A 17,295-nucleotide genomic window follows, 5' to 3' on the forward strand; every position below is an offset into this window, starting at 1 on the left:
TATCTGGAATCCGGCGGTAGGGGGAGCCAGAGCCAGAGAGAGGGGGCACATTTTTGCCTCCCTCCCCCCCCCCGCCCGCCCGCCGCCGCCGCCTCTCTCCACCCCATGCCCCTGCCGTCAACCCTCCCCCGCTGCTTACTTTTGCTGGCGGGGGGGCCCCAACCCCCGCCAGCCGAGGTCCGACCCGCAGCCTTCATATTTCGTCTTTCTCCGACTCCTCCGTGGCCATGCTGTAAGTAACGCTGCTGATTCGTTGAATCCAGTGCGACATCAGACTCCGAACTGGATTCAATGACTCAGCAGCGTTACTTACAGCATGGCCACGGAGGAGTCGGAGGAAGACGAAATATGAAGACTGCGGGTCGGACCTCGGCTGGCGGGGGTTGGGGCCCCCCGCCAGCAAAAGTAAGCAGCGGGGGAGGGTTGACGGCAGGGAGGGGGGCCAGGGCAAAATCTGCGGGGGCCCAGGCCCCTGTGGCCCCACGCAGATACGCCCCTGGGTGACACAGAGTTTCCACAATACGTCAAGGAGATCAAGAAGATTGCAAAGAACATGTTCCAAGAAAGATCAGAAAAAAAAATAAAATGAAGTCCAAGCTTCTAAGAAACGCTTTGGGGTCTTTTTACTACGTGCGTCCAATGAGCGTCAATTCGGAACTATTGCCCGGCTACCGCGTGCCCTGTGCGGTAATTCCATTTTTTTAAACGTGTGTCCAATACGCACGGCAGAAAATATTTTTTTTTATTTTCTACCGCGTGGCGCTAACCGGCAGCGTACGTGCACTGATGATTACCGCCTGGTTAACGCGTGAGGCCTTACCGCTAAGTGAATGGGTGGCGGTGAGGTCTCAGGCCCAAAATGGATGCGCGCCAGTTTTTATTTTGCCGCACGTCCATTTTCGGCCCCCAAAAAAGGGCCTTCTTTGCAAGTACGCTGAAAAATGGGCCTGTGCGTATCCAAAACACACGTCTATACTAGGGCAGGCCATTCTTCGGCACACCTTAGTAAAAGGACCCCTTTATTCTTCGATGCTTGTACAACCTTGACCCGCCAAAGGCATAAGTAATCCTGACCTAACATGGGCCGTGTTTCGGCATAAAACCTTTCTCAGGGGTCTATCAATAACGACAGTAGAAAATAAAAAAATAGATATAATTAACAACTAAGTAACCAGACAGGAGTAAAAGAATATACCACAAAAACATATGTAGAAAGAAGAAGCATGCGGACAAGAATTAATAATGAAACATGCTGTGAACAAAACGTGAACTGATGAATATATGTGCAAGAAAATCGCAGTCTCCAAATATATAAAAATATTACCTTTAATAAAAGGTGAGTTTCATATGAGTGAAATGCACCAGAGTAAACTGTAAAAAAATGATTATACTTAGTGAACAGCACCTTTCCGGCACGCAGAGATTTCAAGGGGGTCCTTCACAGTATTCATCTGATTCATATAATTGCAGCAGAACTGTCATCCATTAGCAGTGAACCTGCTTTGAGTCCTGCATAATCCCCAGTAACTTCTTGTTTTGTTCTGGGTGTGGAAGAGTGTTTGAGGAGAGAATTTGTTCTTGCCTGGCTGGCATTTCAGACCCACTTCCATTTTTTAAAAGTTTGAGTTTCCGATAGTGGCGGTCCAAGACAGGATCTTGCCAGGTATTTGTGACCTGGATTGGCCACTGTTGGAAACGGGATGCTGGGCTTGATGGACCTTTGGTCTTTCCCAGTATGGCAATACTTATGTACTTTGTACTTATGTACAATATGCCGGCTGAGACTCCTCTTCTGCCGCTAATTGGCTGTTAAGTATCAATTATTGGCACTAATTGGCTTGTTAATTAAGTTGTGCATGCAATTTGGCCATGCAGCGAAATTAGCATGCACAATTTAAGGCGTCATTTATATAATTTGGGGTTTGGGGCTCACCCACTGAGCCCTTTACTAAAAATACTTCTGCAGTTTTAAATGGCAGACCAAAGCATTTTTTCCTACCTAAGGGGCCCTTTTACAAAGGCGCATAAGGGCCTGTTTGGTGCGCGCTGAAAACATGTGGTAGAAAATAATTTTCTATTTTCTATTGCGGGGGCGTTCTCGGTGGTAATCGGCAGTTGGCATGCACTGGACGGATACTGTGCGGGTAATGTGTGAGCCCTTACCTCTAAATCAATGGGTGGTGTTAAGGGCTCAGCACATAAATAGAGGCTCGCTGGTTTTCATTTTGCCGCACATTCATTTCCTGGCCCCCCCAAAACCCCCTTTTTACCAGATGCGGTGGAGAAATGGTCCAGCGCGTATCCAATACTCAAGTCCACGCTATTGCAGGCCACTTTTTGGTGCACCTTTGTTAAAGGGCCCCAAATGACCTATAGAAATTGTTTCTAATTTTCGGTATTAACTGATATAAGACACTTAAACACCCCAGTGCAAAAAAAAAGGTGTTTATTGGAGAAATACCAGAAAATCCCCTTTGGTCCCTAGTACTCTTTCATCCTCCTATGGATTCACCACTCTCTTTGTATGCTTTTTCCTTGCTGATGATTCCTCAGCTGCACAAATGTGTATATTTGAATCCATAGAAAAGAAGCCAAGGAATTACACCCTGATAACCCTGATAAACATTGATTTTTTTTTTTGTCCTCTCAAATAACCCCTAATTAGCTGCAAAACAAATACCCAAATGTACACAGTATCAATACCTAAGAACTGTGGAATGGGTGGAGGATGGGCATGGACAATGCTTTACAGCTGACATGGAGCTAGTTACTGTGCGTCAACCTGTCAGATAATGTGGTACAATTAACACAATAGGGTGTAGTTAACTCTATTACTTTATCTGCAATGCAATTAGCACAAGGTAATAATATCTCCTCTGTGTTAACTGAATACAAAACTGCTGGGAATTACTCCCAGCAATTAAATTCAGAGATTTCTCAGTCTACATAAGAACATAAGAATTGCCATATTGGGTCGGACCAAAGGCCCATCCAGCCCAGTATCCTGTTTCTAACAGTGGCCAGTCCGGGTCATACGTTCCTGGTAGAATCCCAAAAAGCAGTAAGATTCCATGCTCCTTACTGTACCCCCAGGGATAAGCAGTGGCTTTATCCAGGACTATGGTAATAGAGATGAGTCCAAATCTTTTAAACTCAGCTACCCTAACCCCTAATTCTATAAAAGTTGCAAAAATTGTACATGCAAATTTAATTGAATAACGAGCCAATTAGGGCCAATAATTGACTTTTTAACAAGCAATTATTGGCACTAATTAGATTTAATTGGAACTTACATGTGTAAATTTAAGCACAGGGTCTGTCCTTGTAAAATAGATGCAAAACAGGTGCCTTCCAGCTCCCTTAAGCTTGGCATCCTATTAAAAAAATTGCCCGCCATGTGCATGGCAATTCCCCACGTTTAGGGTACCATATGTCCGGATTTACCTGGACTTGTCCTCTTTTTTAGGACATGGCCGGGCGTCCGGACGGGTTTTGCCAATCTGCCCGTTTGTCCAGATTTCTGGACAAACGGGTGGGCGGGCGGCGGGCCTATCCTAGCCTCCCCTTCTCTTACTTACTATCTACTGCCCTGGTGGTCTAGTGACCTCTTTGGGGCAGGAAAGAGCCCCCTCTTTCCTGCCTGGAGCGCTGCCCTTGCCCTGCATCCTGTTGCTGTGACAGTCTCGAGATTCAAAATGGCCACCGAGAGTTGAAGCGGCCTTGCGAGACTTCAACTCTCGGCACCCATTTTGAATCCCGAGACCACCAGGGCAGTAGATAGTACTACTACTACTTATCATTTCTATAGCGCTACAAGGCTTACGCAGATAGTAAGTAAGGGGAGGGGAGGTGACGGGGGGGCAGGGGAGGGGAATATGTGACCCGGAGGGAGGGGAGGGGAATATGTGACAGGGGGCGGGGCGAGGATGTGAAGGGGGCGGGGCAGTGGTGGTGCAGGGGGCGGGGCATGTGTCCTCTTTTTGAGAGGACAAAATATGGTAACCCTACCCACGTTAAGCAGCTAACAGCATCATAAATAGGGCTGTTAGTAAGGACTAATGCAGTCAGTCTTCACGTGCGTTGCTGTGTGATTTATATATTAAGGACAGAGAATATTGCCTGATATTTTGGAAGATCTCTGGAACTTTTTGAGCCATTCTAACACTGTTCCTTGTAAGCTGAGCAGGAGTCCTCCAACTGCATTGCTACCAGTGGGGAGCTGGGCTTCAATACTGTGATGTCAATCAGTAGAGACAGACAGGATGTTGCAGACAGTCCTGCAGAAAATGTGGTAGTGAAACAGCACCCTCCGGTGGCAGAACTGTAGTTGGAGGACTCCCGCTTAGCTTAGAGGGAACAATGCATTCCAGGTGTCTGCTTGGTGCAAACAGCAAGATATAAATAGATACCCCGGTGCAGTGGCATAGCTACAGGGGGGGACCCTGGTTTGGCTGGCGGGGGTCCCCAACCACCCCCCCCCCCCCCCCCCCAGCTGAAGCATTTTTTCCAGCGCTGGTCTCTGGCGCTGCCACATTTCCTGTGCATGCTCAATTTCATTAAAAGGAGCTTGCTGGACATGATGTGAAGAGAAGAGAGAGCAGGGCAGGAAATGCGGAGGCACCAGAGAACAGCGCTGGAAAACGCGCTTCAGCTGGTGGGGGTTCGGGACCCCTTCCAGCCAAGGCATGTGCGGCAGCAGAAGCGGCAGCGGTGGGTGGGGGCAGCAAGGCAGCAGTGTGTGGGGGGGGGGGGGGTGGCAGGGAGGTAGACCAAAATGTGCCCCCTCACCTTGGGCTCTGGCCCCCTCCTACCTTGAGGTTTGACAATGCCCCTGCCCTGTTTTGCATTTTAGGTTGCTTGAGATTGGGTTGACCTTGTTAAACATTTTGTGCTGTTCTAAGTGATACAATAAATGTTGGTCAATTTGTATTTATTTATTCATTCAAGGCAGTGTACAGTAAGAACAAATCAAACATGAGCAATAGACAATTACAGCAGTAAAAATATTCAAATAACAATACAAATGGGTGATTAGATCAAGGTAAAAGCACCATAATTGTTTTCCTGAAATTTGCCTTGGAAATGAGTTTGGTTGCCTTATTATTCATTCGAATGCTCCGAAATAAAGGTCAGCAAACAAACAGAATTATATAAGATGACACCTTTTCATTGGGCTGAATTAATGCATGCAATGCCTGATTCTGCACAGGGCATTTGAGTAGGAAATGGGAGATGCAAGTCAGAACGTGTTTAGTTTTTAAAGTATTTTACTGAATGTAGAGGCTTTTATAAAATACGTAGAAGAGTGCAAGGAAATCCATGTGAAACTTGTGCACATCAAGCAGGATCCACCGTTTTACAAAGGAGCACATCTCTATATATAAAAGGCACCACCAACGTTCTAAATGAAGCCTCCAGCCGGAAGTGTGAAGGGGGAGAGATATCCGGTTTCCCCATGAGTGTCTGCCCCGCCCTCGCTCTCTCTGTAACACAAACAGTGAAGGAAAACACAGCAAAGCACGAAATGAAATCACTCTCTCTGTAACAGTGAAGGGCTCAGAGGGGGGAGGGGAGAGAGGGCAGAAGCCCTCACTATCTCTGTAACACAAACACAGCACAGCAAGAAACTTAACACTGAAGGACTCGACTCCGAGGGGGGAGGGGACAGAGAGCACAGGGGAAGGGAGAGAGGGCAGAGGGCAGGGACACACACACTCCCACATGCACACAGAAGAAAACCTTGCTACCCCCCGTTTCATTTGCATCAGAAACGGGGCTTTTTTACTAGTTACTAAATAGAGCTAAGTAGCTGTATTTTTACTGCAATGCTATTCAAACAAAAATTTCTTGATGACGATTCACACTCGGCTGCTTAAGATAAGTTGATTCTGCAGTTCCTGTGTTATTATATCTGAAGGTCCGTATTATTTAAATGATATGTCTGCAAAATAGTTAGATATATGAGTTGCGTATGATGCTGGGAACAAATTTGGATATGTTCTGTAAATATGTACATATCTTACAGGTAGTCCAAAAGGAAGCAGAAATGGCTTTCAAGAAGGGAACAAGTACACTTATTTATGACCCGACACAGGCCGTGTGTCGCCATAACCTAACGCTTGCCTCAGGAGTCAATTCTAAAATATGATCAAAAATAACATTTCATTACATAATTAAATGCTTTATTTACACAACTGTACTTTGAAATTCCATTGAGGGCATTTTTGATTGATGACTTTATATTAAGATTTATGTTTATTTCTATTTTATTTTTTTGCAAGTGCGGATAATCGTGATGATGAGTTATTGCATTATGAGCAAGTATTCAAGCATTTAGTGTTGCTTGGTTGGTAAGCCATTAGTTCTGTTTTCATTTTCTTTTCACATTCACTCAAGGGTGCGTAATCTAATTTGGTTTTACACAGTACGTTTTTACTAGCAATAAAGGTGCTGGTACTCAAATGCTAGGCCACCCTTTAGGGGTGGGGTGATCACTGAGGGACCCACCCCACAATATCCTGGTCCCCTGCAACCAGTCACAGAATCTATGACAAGGCAGAATTGGTGTGTAGAGTCTGAGCTCATTCTTTAAAACTTGGGGACCATGGGTCAATTTTAGCAGACAATGGCAAAGGTGCTGGTACTCAGTACCGCCAAGTACCCCCTCAAAAAAAGGCCTGGTTTTACATCATGTTTTCACTTTCATCATAATATTTATAATTTAAATTTCACAAATCAATCAATTCACACTCATTATACATCACACCGTTTTTATTAGAGATCGGTATGTATGAGCATCACAACACTCGCGCGTAATGTACTGTTGTAAAATGGATCATTTTTATGCATTGAAATCACCTTTCATTGGAGATCAATATTAGTTTTTTTTTTGGTCAAAGTACAGTTTTGTAAATAAAGCATTCATTTTTCAATGTGTAGCTTTTTAAATTATGTAACATAATGTTATTGTTGTTTATATTTTAGAATTGACCCCTGAGGCAGACATTAGGTTATGCCAAAACACGGTCCGTGTCGGGTCATTATTAAAAGTGTACTTGTTCCCTTCTTGAAAGCCATTTCTGCTTCCTTTTGGACTACTTGTGCTGTGTACTTTGACCCTCTCCGTTGCATTCTGCTGCATATCTTACAGGTAGGCATACACATGGGTTATACTATAAGTTACATGTGTATCTCCCGTATTTAGGTGCGAGCACTTGTGCCAAACCTATGTCTGGTGTAAGTCCTTGCCCCTAAATTGTTTTGTTTTTACACTAGTATTCTGCAGTGGTGTAGCCACAGGTGGGTCTGGGTGGACCGGGGCCCACCCACTTAGGGCTCAGGCCCATCCAACAGTAGCACATGGTAATGAAAATGCTGTTCTCCACAATACTGGCACCTTCGCATGCTCAGTTTTCAGCGCATGCCTGCTGCAGACTACCAAAGTGGAGACTGGAGAGAAGCATTTTCCCACCAGCTGAGATATTTTTTGATTTGGGGGTGGGGGAGAGAACATTTGGTGCCCACCCACGTCTTGTATAGGCCCACCCAAAATCTGCTGTCTGGCTACGCCCCTGGTATTCTGTAAATGAAAGTAGGCAGCCATAGAATAGACCCTAACAAGGCATCTTCTGGACATCTATTTATAGGAATGCATTTTAGAGAATTACCTCCTAAATGATCCGGCAGGGGGCTGTGTAGCAGCAATATTCAGCCTCTATGGGAGGATTCTATAAATGGTGCTCAAAATTAGGCACAGGAAACAAACCCCTATGGACAAAAGGCAAGAGGAGGAGGAGGATAGTAACAGTGGATCAAAAAACGTTCAGCAGACGATGGAAAGTAAAAACTTGCTTATTGTCAAAAGCACCTTACATGAAAAGGACCCGACATGGGACCGTGTTTCGGCAGGACAAACTGCCTCCTTCAGGGTCACATATACCGTCAACCAACACAGGTAAATGTGATTCAGGGTGCAGAAGTGAGCATGAACTGCTAGCGATCAATAAACCTTCCTGAAAGGCAATAAAAAAGATTCTCTCCTGTGTAATCCCTGGTGATAAAAGCGAGGGATTACATAAGAGAGAATCTTTTCCATTGCCTTATCAGGAAGTTATATCGATTGCTAGCAGTTCATGCTCACTTCTACACCTCCAATCACATTTACCCGCACTGGTTGACAGTGTATGTGACCCCTGAAGCAAGGGTATAAGCAAAGATGGAACATATTTATAGGTAAGAGAGTAAGAGGTGTTAGAAAATATGGGGACTAATTTAAAGAAAGTTGCACATGAGGTCAGAGAGGTGATTAAATATTACCTCAGCTATGTTACTATATGTGACCCCTATTATCATCACCTTTAAATTGTGGTATAAAATCGATAAGGCCCTTTGAAACCAAAGAAAATGTTCAATATGATGTGGATACTGAAACGCGTAAAACCCTATCTACCCCCGAAAGCATTCCAGAATTTGGTGCAATCCACGGTACTTACCCATGTCGATTACTGCAACAGTATCTTCTTAGGCTGCAAGGCCCACATCCTGAAAAAGCTTCAGACTGCCCAAAATACAGCAGCGAGACTCATCTTTGGCAAATCACGTTTTGAGAGCGCAACTCCTCTCCGTGCAAAACTTCACTGGCTCCCTATCAAAGAGCGAATCAACTTCAAGATCCACACATTAATCCACAAGATTATCCACGGTGAATCTCCGGACTATATGCTAAATCTGATTGACCTTCCAACAAGAAACATGGCTGAATCTTCGCGAAATTACCTCAACCTGCACTACCCCAACTGTAAAGGACTCAAGTACAAAACATATTATGGATCCAATCTCTCCTTCCTAGGAAGCCAACTCTGGAATGCCCTCCCCAGACCTATCCGATCAATCCGTGACCATCTACCCTTCTGGAAAGCACTAAAAACCCATTCATTCAAGCAAGCCTATCCAAATGACCCAAATTAATGAATCCATCTACTCAACAAATACCCAAGAGACAACTACATTGACCCAGTCTATATCTCCCACCTTAATCCCTTCTCCACTACCTATCTTTACCTACTTATCTATTCTACTACTCGGTTATACTTAATTTTTACTCTCTCTACCATATTCTGTATTCCCTATTACTATGTAAGCCGCATTGAACCTGCTTTAAGTGGGAAAGCGCGGGATACAAATGTAATAAATAAATGTAATAAATAAAATTAACCATGGAGGACAGCCAGTGCCACAGTTATACCTCATACTATTCATACTTATTTCTTCCTATATTAAGATTCAGCTCACACTTTTTCAGTAGTATCTAGACAACTCTACTACGGGATTACAGTTGAGAAGCCTTGAATTAAATCACTATCTAGTATTCAGTCTTGGAGCAAGCCTCATAATGTGAGGACAAACAAAAGTGACATTAAGAAAAGGACCTGTGAATGAGTGCGATGTGAAAAGGATGCCTGGTTTTGTGAAAACCTTTAATGTCTGAGGGAGGAATTAAAGTTGACGATCCAAAGGAAGTAACAATATCAGCAGATCTTGTCGTTATACAGCTGACTACTAATGTTCTTGTTTAATGAGCCACCATAAACCGCTCTCTTTATGAACCGGTGATTTTCATATTGCTACCTTTTATCAAGGCCAACCTGCAGCTGGCATAAATGATGCCTCATTTTCATTTTGTTGTGTTTTATGGAAAGAGATTGCCGACTCTGAAAGGGGAAACTGCTCATACTGTTAAATGCCTGACTTGTACTATCCCATTAAAGACAAAACATGAAACAGATTTTTTTCTAATGGCTACCCGGGCGTGATTGATGATCAGTTCTTGAAGTGTCCGATTTTAATGGCATTAAGTTTAATTAGATTCTGTAATTAAAGATTACTTCCTGTCCTCAAGCTACCAAGCCCTTGATGTGTGGAGTCAAACATTTCATGGCTTCTGTCCTTCGGCTTTTCTGTTTCTTGAACTGTACAGTGTAATTAAAAATAAGGAAGGAAACAGGTCAGGGTGCTGGGGCATCATGCTGTAGGGATGGCAGTGATAATTCATCGATTGAAATCAGGAAGGCATTTAAAAATAGTTACTAGGAAATGAACCAGGTAGTTGGCTAGAAATTAAAAATATGATACATTTTAAGTTCCCTTTCCTGATGATAATTAACATTGGGGTTTACTAAGCTGGTAGCGCAGCTGGCTGGCGCAAGTGCCAACACAGCCTATTCACTTTGAATGGGCTGTGTCGGCAAGTAAAGATATTCCTAACGATTGTATTCCTAGGTGTTTATATATTGTAAATGTAGGAGTCCTTTTACTAAGGCATGCTGAAAAATGGCCTGCGCTGTTGTAGACGTGTTTATTGGACGCACGCAGGTCCATTTTTCAGCATACCTGCAAAAAAATACCTTTTTTTGGGGGGGTGGGGCCAAACATGAACATGCAGCAAAATAAAAATTGGTGTGCATCCATTTTGGGCCCGAGACCTTACTACCACCCATTGACTTAGCAGTAAGGTCTCACACGTTAACCGGGCAGTAATCGTCAGCGCACACTGCCGATTACCGTCCAGTTAGCACCACATGGTAGAAAATAAAAAATATTATCTGCTGCACATATCGAACGCATGTAAAAAATGGGATTACCGCCCAGGGCACGTGGTAGCCAGGCAGTAGTTCCACATTGATGCACGTTGGACGCGCATAGGTGTTTGGAATGAACAGTTATTACAAGTATTTACCATTGAACATTTCATGTTGGATACAGACAAGCTTGGAATATAACTAACACACATACTTGTGATTAAGACTTTCACACGGTATCCACAACGGGACAGAGGAAAATGTTGGACATCATTTGCTTTTGATTCTGTTTTTTGTCTTTTGTATTTGTTTGTACGTTTGTATGAGTATGTCAAAACGATAGAGAAAAATATATGAATTGAATAATTGAACAAAGTATTTGAGATTTTTCATTATTGGTAAGGTACATATTCATTGTGGATATCAAGACTCCTTCGTTGCCTATCAGCAAATATGATTCTCATTCCCTTTCTCTGGATGGTATGCCACACCTTTATCCGCACTCGTAGTTTCAGTGTAATTGGTCCATCACTCTGGATTGCTCTACCCTTGCCTCTTTGCTTAGAAAGATTTTTCTGTACATTTAAACAAGGCCTTAAAACCAATTTAATTCACTGATGCTTTTCGTGAATGACAAGCTGTGGTCCGACTTGTTTGCAGTTGACCACTGATACAGGCATCCCACTCTTTACCCCTCCCCATCTTTCTTTTCTATCCTTTGAGTTATGCATCTATTTTCTGTTTTCCAATTATATTTACATATTGTAACCTGCTTTGACTGCTGCTTGAGAGCAGTATATCAAGTCTTAATAAACTTGAAACTTGACGGAAGAGTAGTCTTATCCCCTTTATCATTTTGGTCGCCCTTCTTTGTACCTCTTCTAATTCCTCTCTATCTTTCTTGAGATGTGGTGACCAAAACTTAAGATGCAGTTACGCTATGGGGTGATACGGAGGAGTTATAATATTCTTTGTTTTATTCTCTAATCTGTTCCTACATTCTATTTGCCTTTTTGGCCACTGCAACACACTGAGCAGAAGACGTTAAATTTAATGTGCTTGACCAATCTTTCAGTATTGAAAGTTTGTCTTGCAATTTCTCACAATCCACTTGTGATTTAACAACTTTGAATAATTTAGTGTCATGTAGAAATTTAATCACTTCATTCATTGTTCTCATTTCTAAATCATTAATAAATATGTTAAAAAGCACTGGCTCCCTAGTAAAGTGGAGGAGTAGCCTAGTGGTTAGTGTACCAGGCTTTGATCCTGATAAAGTGGGTTCAATTCCCACTGCAACTCCTTGTGACTTTGGGCAAGTCACTTAACTTTCCATTGCCCCAAATATACTCTATAAACCACTTTGAATGGGAAACACAGTATATTAAGTCCCATCCCCTTTCCTTTCCCTTAAAGAAATGTGGGGCACTCCTCTATTCACTTTTCGATGCACAGTCCTTGGAGTAAACCGCGTCTGCAAAATTTTAACAAAGAGGCAGAGTTAAAGATTGTCACCATAACATGGTGAGGTTAGTGGTGAAATGACTACAGTGTAAAGGAAAGGGTGATGGGTATAGGAAGGGGTGTTGAACACCTGAGCCAAAGTGGCTGCTGTTCTAGTCAAGTGATTATTTGATTGGCATTCAAACCCCCAGAATGCCCACTGTGAGAAAATAGAATGCAGGAGTTGTATCCCTTAGGCTAGTGCTTCTCAACTCAACCCTTAGCCAGGTTTTCAGGATATTCACAATGAATATGTATAAGATAGATTTGCATGCACTGCCTTCTCATTATGCAAATCTCTTTCATGCATATTCATTGTGGATATCCAGGCTGGGTGTGCCTTGAGGACTGGGTTAAGAACTACTGCCTTAGGCAGTAAGATCTCGATTGCACAGATTAATATTTTCTTATCCACTAATTTTGTGTGCAACACTCTCATGTGTCTTACTGTTCTGTAGGAAGGGGGCAGCAAAGAAGACGGGTACTTGAAGAGCAATGAATGAAAATACCAGTAATGCTTCGGAGACATTGGACAACTTTTCCATATACTCTGTGGTAAGTTATTTAATTGAGTTCTGATGACAAATTCCAGAGGGCTAGTTGTGATGGAATATAGCAGCAATAATGACAAAAGCTGGAGGCACCTTATATAAACTAACCAATTTCTTGAGACATGCATCTGAAAAGTGGATGCTTGACACTGATAAATTTGGTTATACCATAAGGTATCACCAGCCTCTGTCTTAAGTTCTGATGGTGGAGGACCTGAAAGAGAGATGGGAGAGTGATTTGGATCTAAATTTTAGATTAAATTCAAGGCTGGTGCAAAGGTACTGGTCACCCTAGGTAAACCTTCAACTTTGCACCCCCAATCTCAATTAACTTTCTGGCCCCTGGTGTCCCCCTTTAAAGATTTTGATAATTACACTTAGGTGCTCATTTTCAAAGCATATAGACTCATAAAAAAAACCTTTCAGTGCACAGTTCTGCGTACGTCTAGTAGCCCTATAGAAATGATAAGTAGTAGTAGTAAATCTATCCAAGCGATATTGAGAGCTTTTTATCTGGCAATCCGCAAATATTCAGCAGTAGATAGCTAGTTATCTCCTGCTGAATATTCACACGATATAACTGGCTGTGCAGAAATATTGAGCGCTTCGCCGGCCAAGTTAAGCGGCCAAATTGGGCCACTGAAATAGCAGGCCTATCTTTGGCCACTATAAACTTAGCCAGCCAACGCTGAATATTAACTTAGACAGTTAAGTTAAAAGTGGCCAAAAAAATGGACATTCAATGCCAGTCACCAGAAACAGGCCAGCATTGACTATCCGGGCTCATCATCAACCACGGGACTTAGCCAGCCTGCTTCCCGTGAGCTGGCTATCGGCCGCTATGTGCTTTGAAAATGAGCCTCTTAATAATTCTGATCAACCCTTATATCATTTGTTCAGAATGCTCCTGTTAATATCAATAATTAGACATCATAACTGGATTTTCAAAAGGCGTTTGACAAGGTACCTCATGAAAGGCTACAGAGGAAATTGGAGGGTCATGGGATAGGAGGAAATGTCCTATTGTGGATTAAAAACTGGTTGAAGGATAGGAAACAGAGAGTGGGGTTAAATGGGCAGTATTCACAATGGAGAAGGGTAGTTAGTGGGGTTCCTCAGGGGTCCGTGCTAGGACCGCTGCTTTTTAATATATTTATAAATGATTTAGAGATGGGAGTAACTAGCGAGGTAATTAAATTTGCTGATGACACAAAGTTATTCAAAGTCGTTAAATCGCGACAGGATTGTGAAAAATTACAAGAGGACCTTACGAGACTGGGAGACTGGGCGGCTAAATGGCAGATGATGTTTAATGTGAGCAAGTGCAAGGTGATGCATGTGGGAAAAAAGAACCCGAATTATAGCTACGTCATGCAAGGTTCCACGTTAGGAGTTACGGACCAAGAAAGGGATCTGGGTGTCGTCGTCGATAACACACTGAAACCTTCTGCTCAGTGTGCTGCTGCGGCTAAGAAAGCGAATAGAATGTTGGGTATTATCAGGAAAGGTATGGAAAACAGGTGTGAGGATGTTATAATGCCGTTGTATCGCTCCATGGTGCGACCGCACCTTGAGTATTGTGTTCAATTCTGGTCGCCGCATCTCAAGAAAGATATAGTAGAATTGGAAAAGGTGCAGCGAAGGGCGACTAAAATGATAGCGGGGATGGGACGACTTCCCTATGAAGAAAGACTAAGGAGGCTAGGGCTATACAGCTTGGAGAAGAGACGGCTGAGGGGAGACATGATAGAGGTATATAAAATAATGAGTGGAGTGGAACAGGTGGATGTGAAGCTTCTGTTCACGCTTTCCAAAAATACTAGGACTAGGGGGCATGCGATGAAACTACAGTGTAGTAAATTTAAAACAAATCGGAGAAAATTTTTCTTCACCCAACGTGTAATTAAACTCTGGAATTTGTTGCCAGAGAAAGTGGTGAAGGCGGTTAGCTTAGCAGAGTTTAAAAAGGGGTTGGACGGTTTCCTAAAGGACAAGTCCATAAACCGCTACTAAACGGACTTGGAAAACTCCAAAATTCCAGGAATAACATGTATAGAATGTTTGTACGTTTGGGAAGCTTGCCAGGTGCCCTTGGCCTGGATTGGCCGCTGTCATGGACAGGATGCTGGGCTCGATGGACCCTTGGTCTTTTCCCAGTATGGCATTACTTATGTACTTATGTACTTATGTACTTATGACTGTTTGAAATTTGTCTACCTTCCCTATAGCTAAAAGTGTGCACTGATGGTTGGCTGTGTGGATTTATTGATTTGCTTTGCCTTAGCTTCTCTTTGTTGTCCCCTAGAAAGCTGCCACTCTAGATGATTGCCTAGTCTTCTTAATGATTAGTAAGATGGACCTGATTGAATTACCCATTTTGTTTTGCCCAAGAAGGCCTACAATATACCAGGCTGCCCATTCTGCAGCAGGACATGTTTATCCACTCTTACCCTAGATGAGATCATATTTAACCATCTCTCTGACCTCATGTGCAACTTTCTTTAAACTAATCTGATTTTCTAACTCCTCTTACTCTCTTACCTATCTATATTAACCATATCTCTGAAGTCACGGTCCATCCAGTCTGCCCAACAAGATAAACTCATTTTACATGGTATGTGATACGTTATATGTACACCCAAGTTTGATTTGTCCTTGCCATTCTCAGGTCACAGACTGTAGAAGTCTGCCCAGCACTGTTCTTGTACTAAAAGTTCTGGAGCTAATGTCGAAGCCCCTTAAAATTTACACTCAAGCCCATCCATATCTATTCAGTCATGATCAGGGCGTAGACCGTAGAAGTCTGCCCATCACCGGTTTTGCTTCCCAATTACCAGCGTCGCCACCCAACTCCTCTTACTCTCTTACCTATCTTACTAAGCCGTGTTATAGGCACATTAGCGTTTTTAACGCGCGTTAACCATGTACATGCATTAACCGTGTATGCGCCTACAATATCCCTATAGCCGCCTACACGGTTAGCACACGCGCTAATTGTAGGCACGTTAAAAATGCTAACGCGCCTTAGTAAACAGGGCCCTATATGTTCCATCTTTGCTTATACCCTACACTGTCAATTAAAATGTTCTATTACGTATTGTGTTTACATTGTAAGTACTATACTATGCCATACTTTGTATTTTTGTTTGAATATTTTTACTGCTGTAATTGTCTATTGTTCATGTTTGATTTATTCTTACTGTACACCGGCTTGAGTGAATTCCTTCAAAAAGGTGGTGAATAAATCCTAATAAATAACTAAAATAAATAAATAAAATATAAGGGTCCTTTTTACTAACCCACAGGATGATACAGTTTCAGCACAGTGAACATTAAGGGGCTGAAATACAGCCCGGCTAATTCCTGTGGTCAGCCAGGCCGTTTCCGGTGACCGGCACTGAATATCCAGTTAATTTTTGCCAGTTAGATATAACTAGCTAAGTTGATATTCAGACTTAGCCAGTTATGTTCAAACTGGCCAAAGATATCCCGTGTATTCACACGGCCAAACATAACCGCTAAAGTGGGGCTGAAAATCGGCAGCTAGCCGGTTATATCCAAGTGTTAGGAATGCCCAGATATCGCCTTTAACAAGCCCCTGACACGCCCCCTTGTGATTTGAACGCACTTCTGGCAGACTTCATAGAAAAACGTCTAAAAATTGGTTTTGAAAATACCAATTTAGACGTTTTTGTGAGAAAAACATCCAAATGCAGATTTATGCCACTTTTTGGATGCTTTTCTCTTTTGAAAATGAGCCCCGTGAGTCTCTTTGGCTATAATACAACTTTGTTTACATCGAAGGCCAATTGTCTCAGTGATAATCTTCAATGGAATATTTGTTATGGCAGCCTAATGTCCATTTACAAATTAAAATATTGATTTCAAAATAGGTAATTAATCTTCATTATGGGTATTTATCATAGTAATAACCTTCAGATCAGGCAGATCCTGATCACTGTGGTTGTCCGGGTTGTGCCACATCTAGGTAAGTGGAACCGATGATTCAGCATTCATGATGTGGCATTCTTCACGGTGTGCAGTGAAGCCTGCAGGGTTGTCTTTATATAGTGGGTTCTCAAACCTGATTGGCTGGGATTTGAGGTGTGGAAGTTTCCGTTCAAACCTCAAACCACAGCCAGCAAGGTTTGAGAACCCACTATGTAAAGACAGCCCTGCAGCCTTCACAGCACACCCTGAAGAAAGCCACAGCATGATGGCTGAAACACTGGTTCTATTTATCTGGACATGACATGACTCGGACAGCTGTCATGATCGTGACACTAGCTGCGGAAGCCCAAGAGAACAGGCAGAGCTTCATTTTTAGTGTTATGGTGGGTAATTTCTTGTGTTTTCTTCAATTCAATTCAAACATCTCCTATTGACCTATATGTGCATCCACTCTGCCGCTCCCCAGTGCCTCTCCACTCTTGTCTCTCCCTACGTCCCCCCTCGAATACTCCGTTCTGTAGATAAATCTCTCTTATCTGTCCCCTTCTCCTCTGCTGCTAATTCAAGACTCCATTTCTTTTATCTCGCTGAACCTCACGCCTGGAATAGACTTCCTGAGCCTATAGGACTAGCCCCGTCTGTGGCCGTTTTCAAGTCCAGACTCAAAACCCACCTCTTTACCGCTGCTTTTGACTCCTAACTCACTTGCCCTG

The 17,295-nt window shown here is 42.9% G+C and overlaps 1 protein-coding gene across 1 annotated transcript in view; it reads left to right on the forward strand.

Annotated features, from left to right (window-relative positions):
• The window catches only part of CMKLR1 (chemerin chemokine-like receptor 1), a 62,895-nt gene that overhangs the window by 23,550 nt on the left and 22,050 nt on the right, over positions 1-17,295 (forward strand). The window contains exon 2 of the mRNA XM_030218269.1: positions 12,539-12,635. Within this exon, the coding sequence (XP_030074129.1) occupies positions 12,576-12,635 (60 nt within the window). The 5' untranslated portion in view covers positions 12,539-12,575. The remainder of the gene's footprint in view (positions 1-12,538; positions 12,636-17,295) is intronic.

Source organism: Microcaecilia unicolor, chromosome 11 (genome assembly GCF_901765095.1).
Source record: "Microcaecilia unicolor chromosome 11, aMicUni1.1, whole genome shotgun sequence".
Classification (NCBI taxonomy): Eukaryota; Metazoa; Chordata; class Amphibia; order Gymnophiona; family Siphonopidae; genus Microcaecilia; species Microcaecilia unicolor.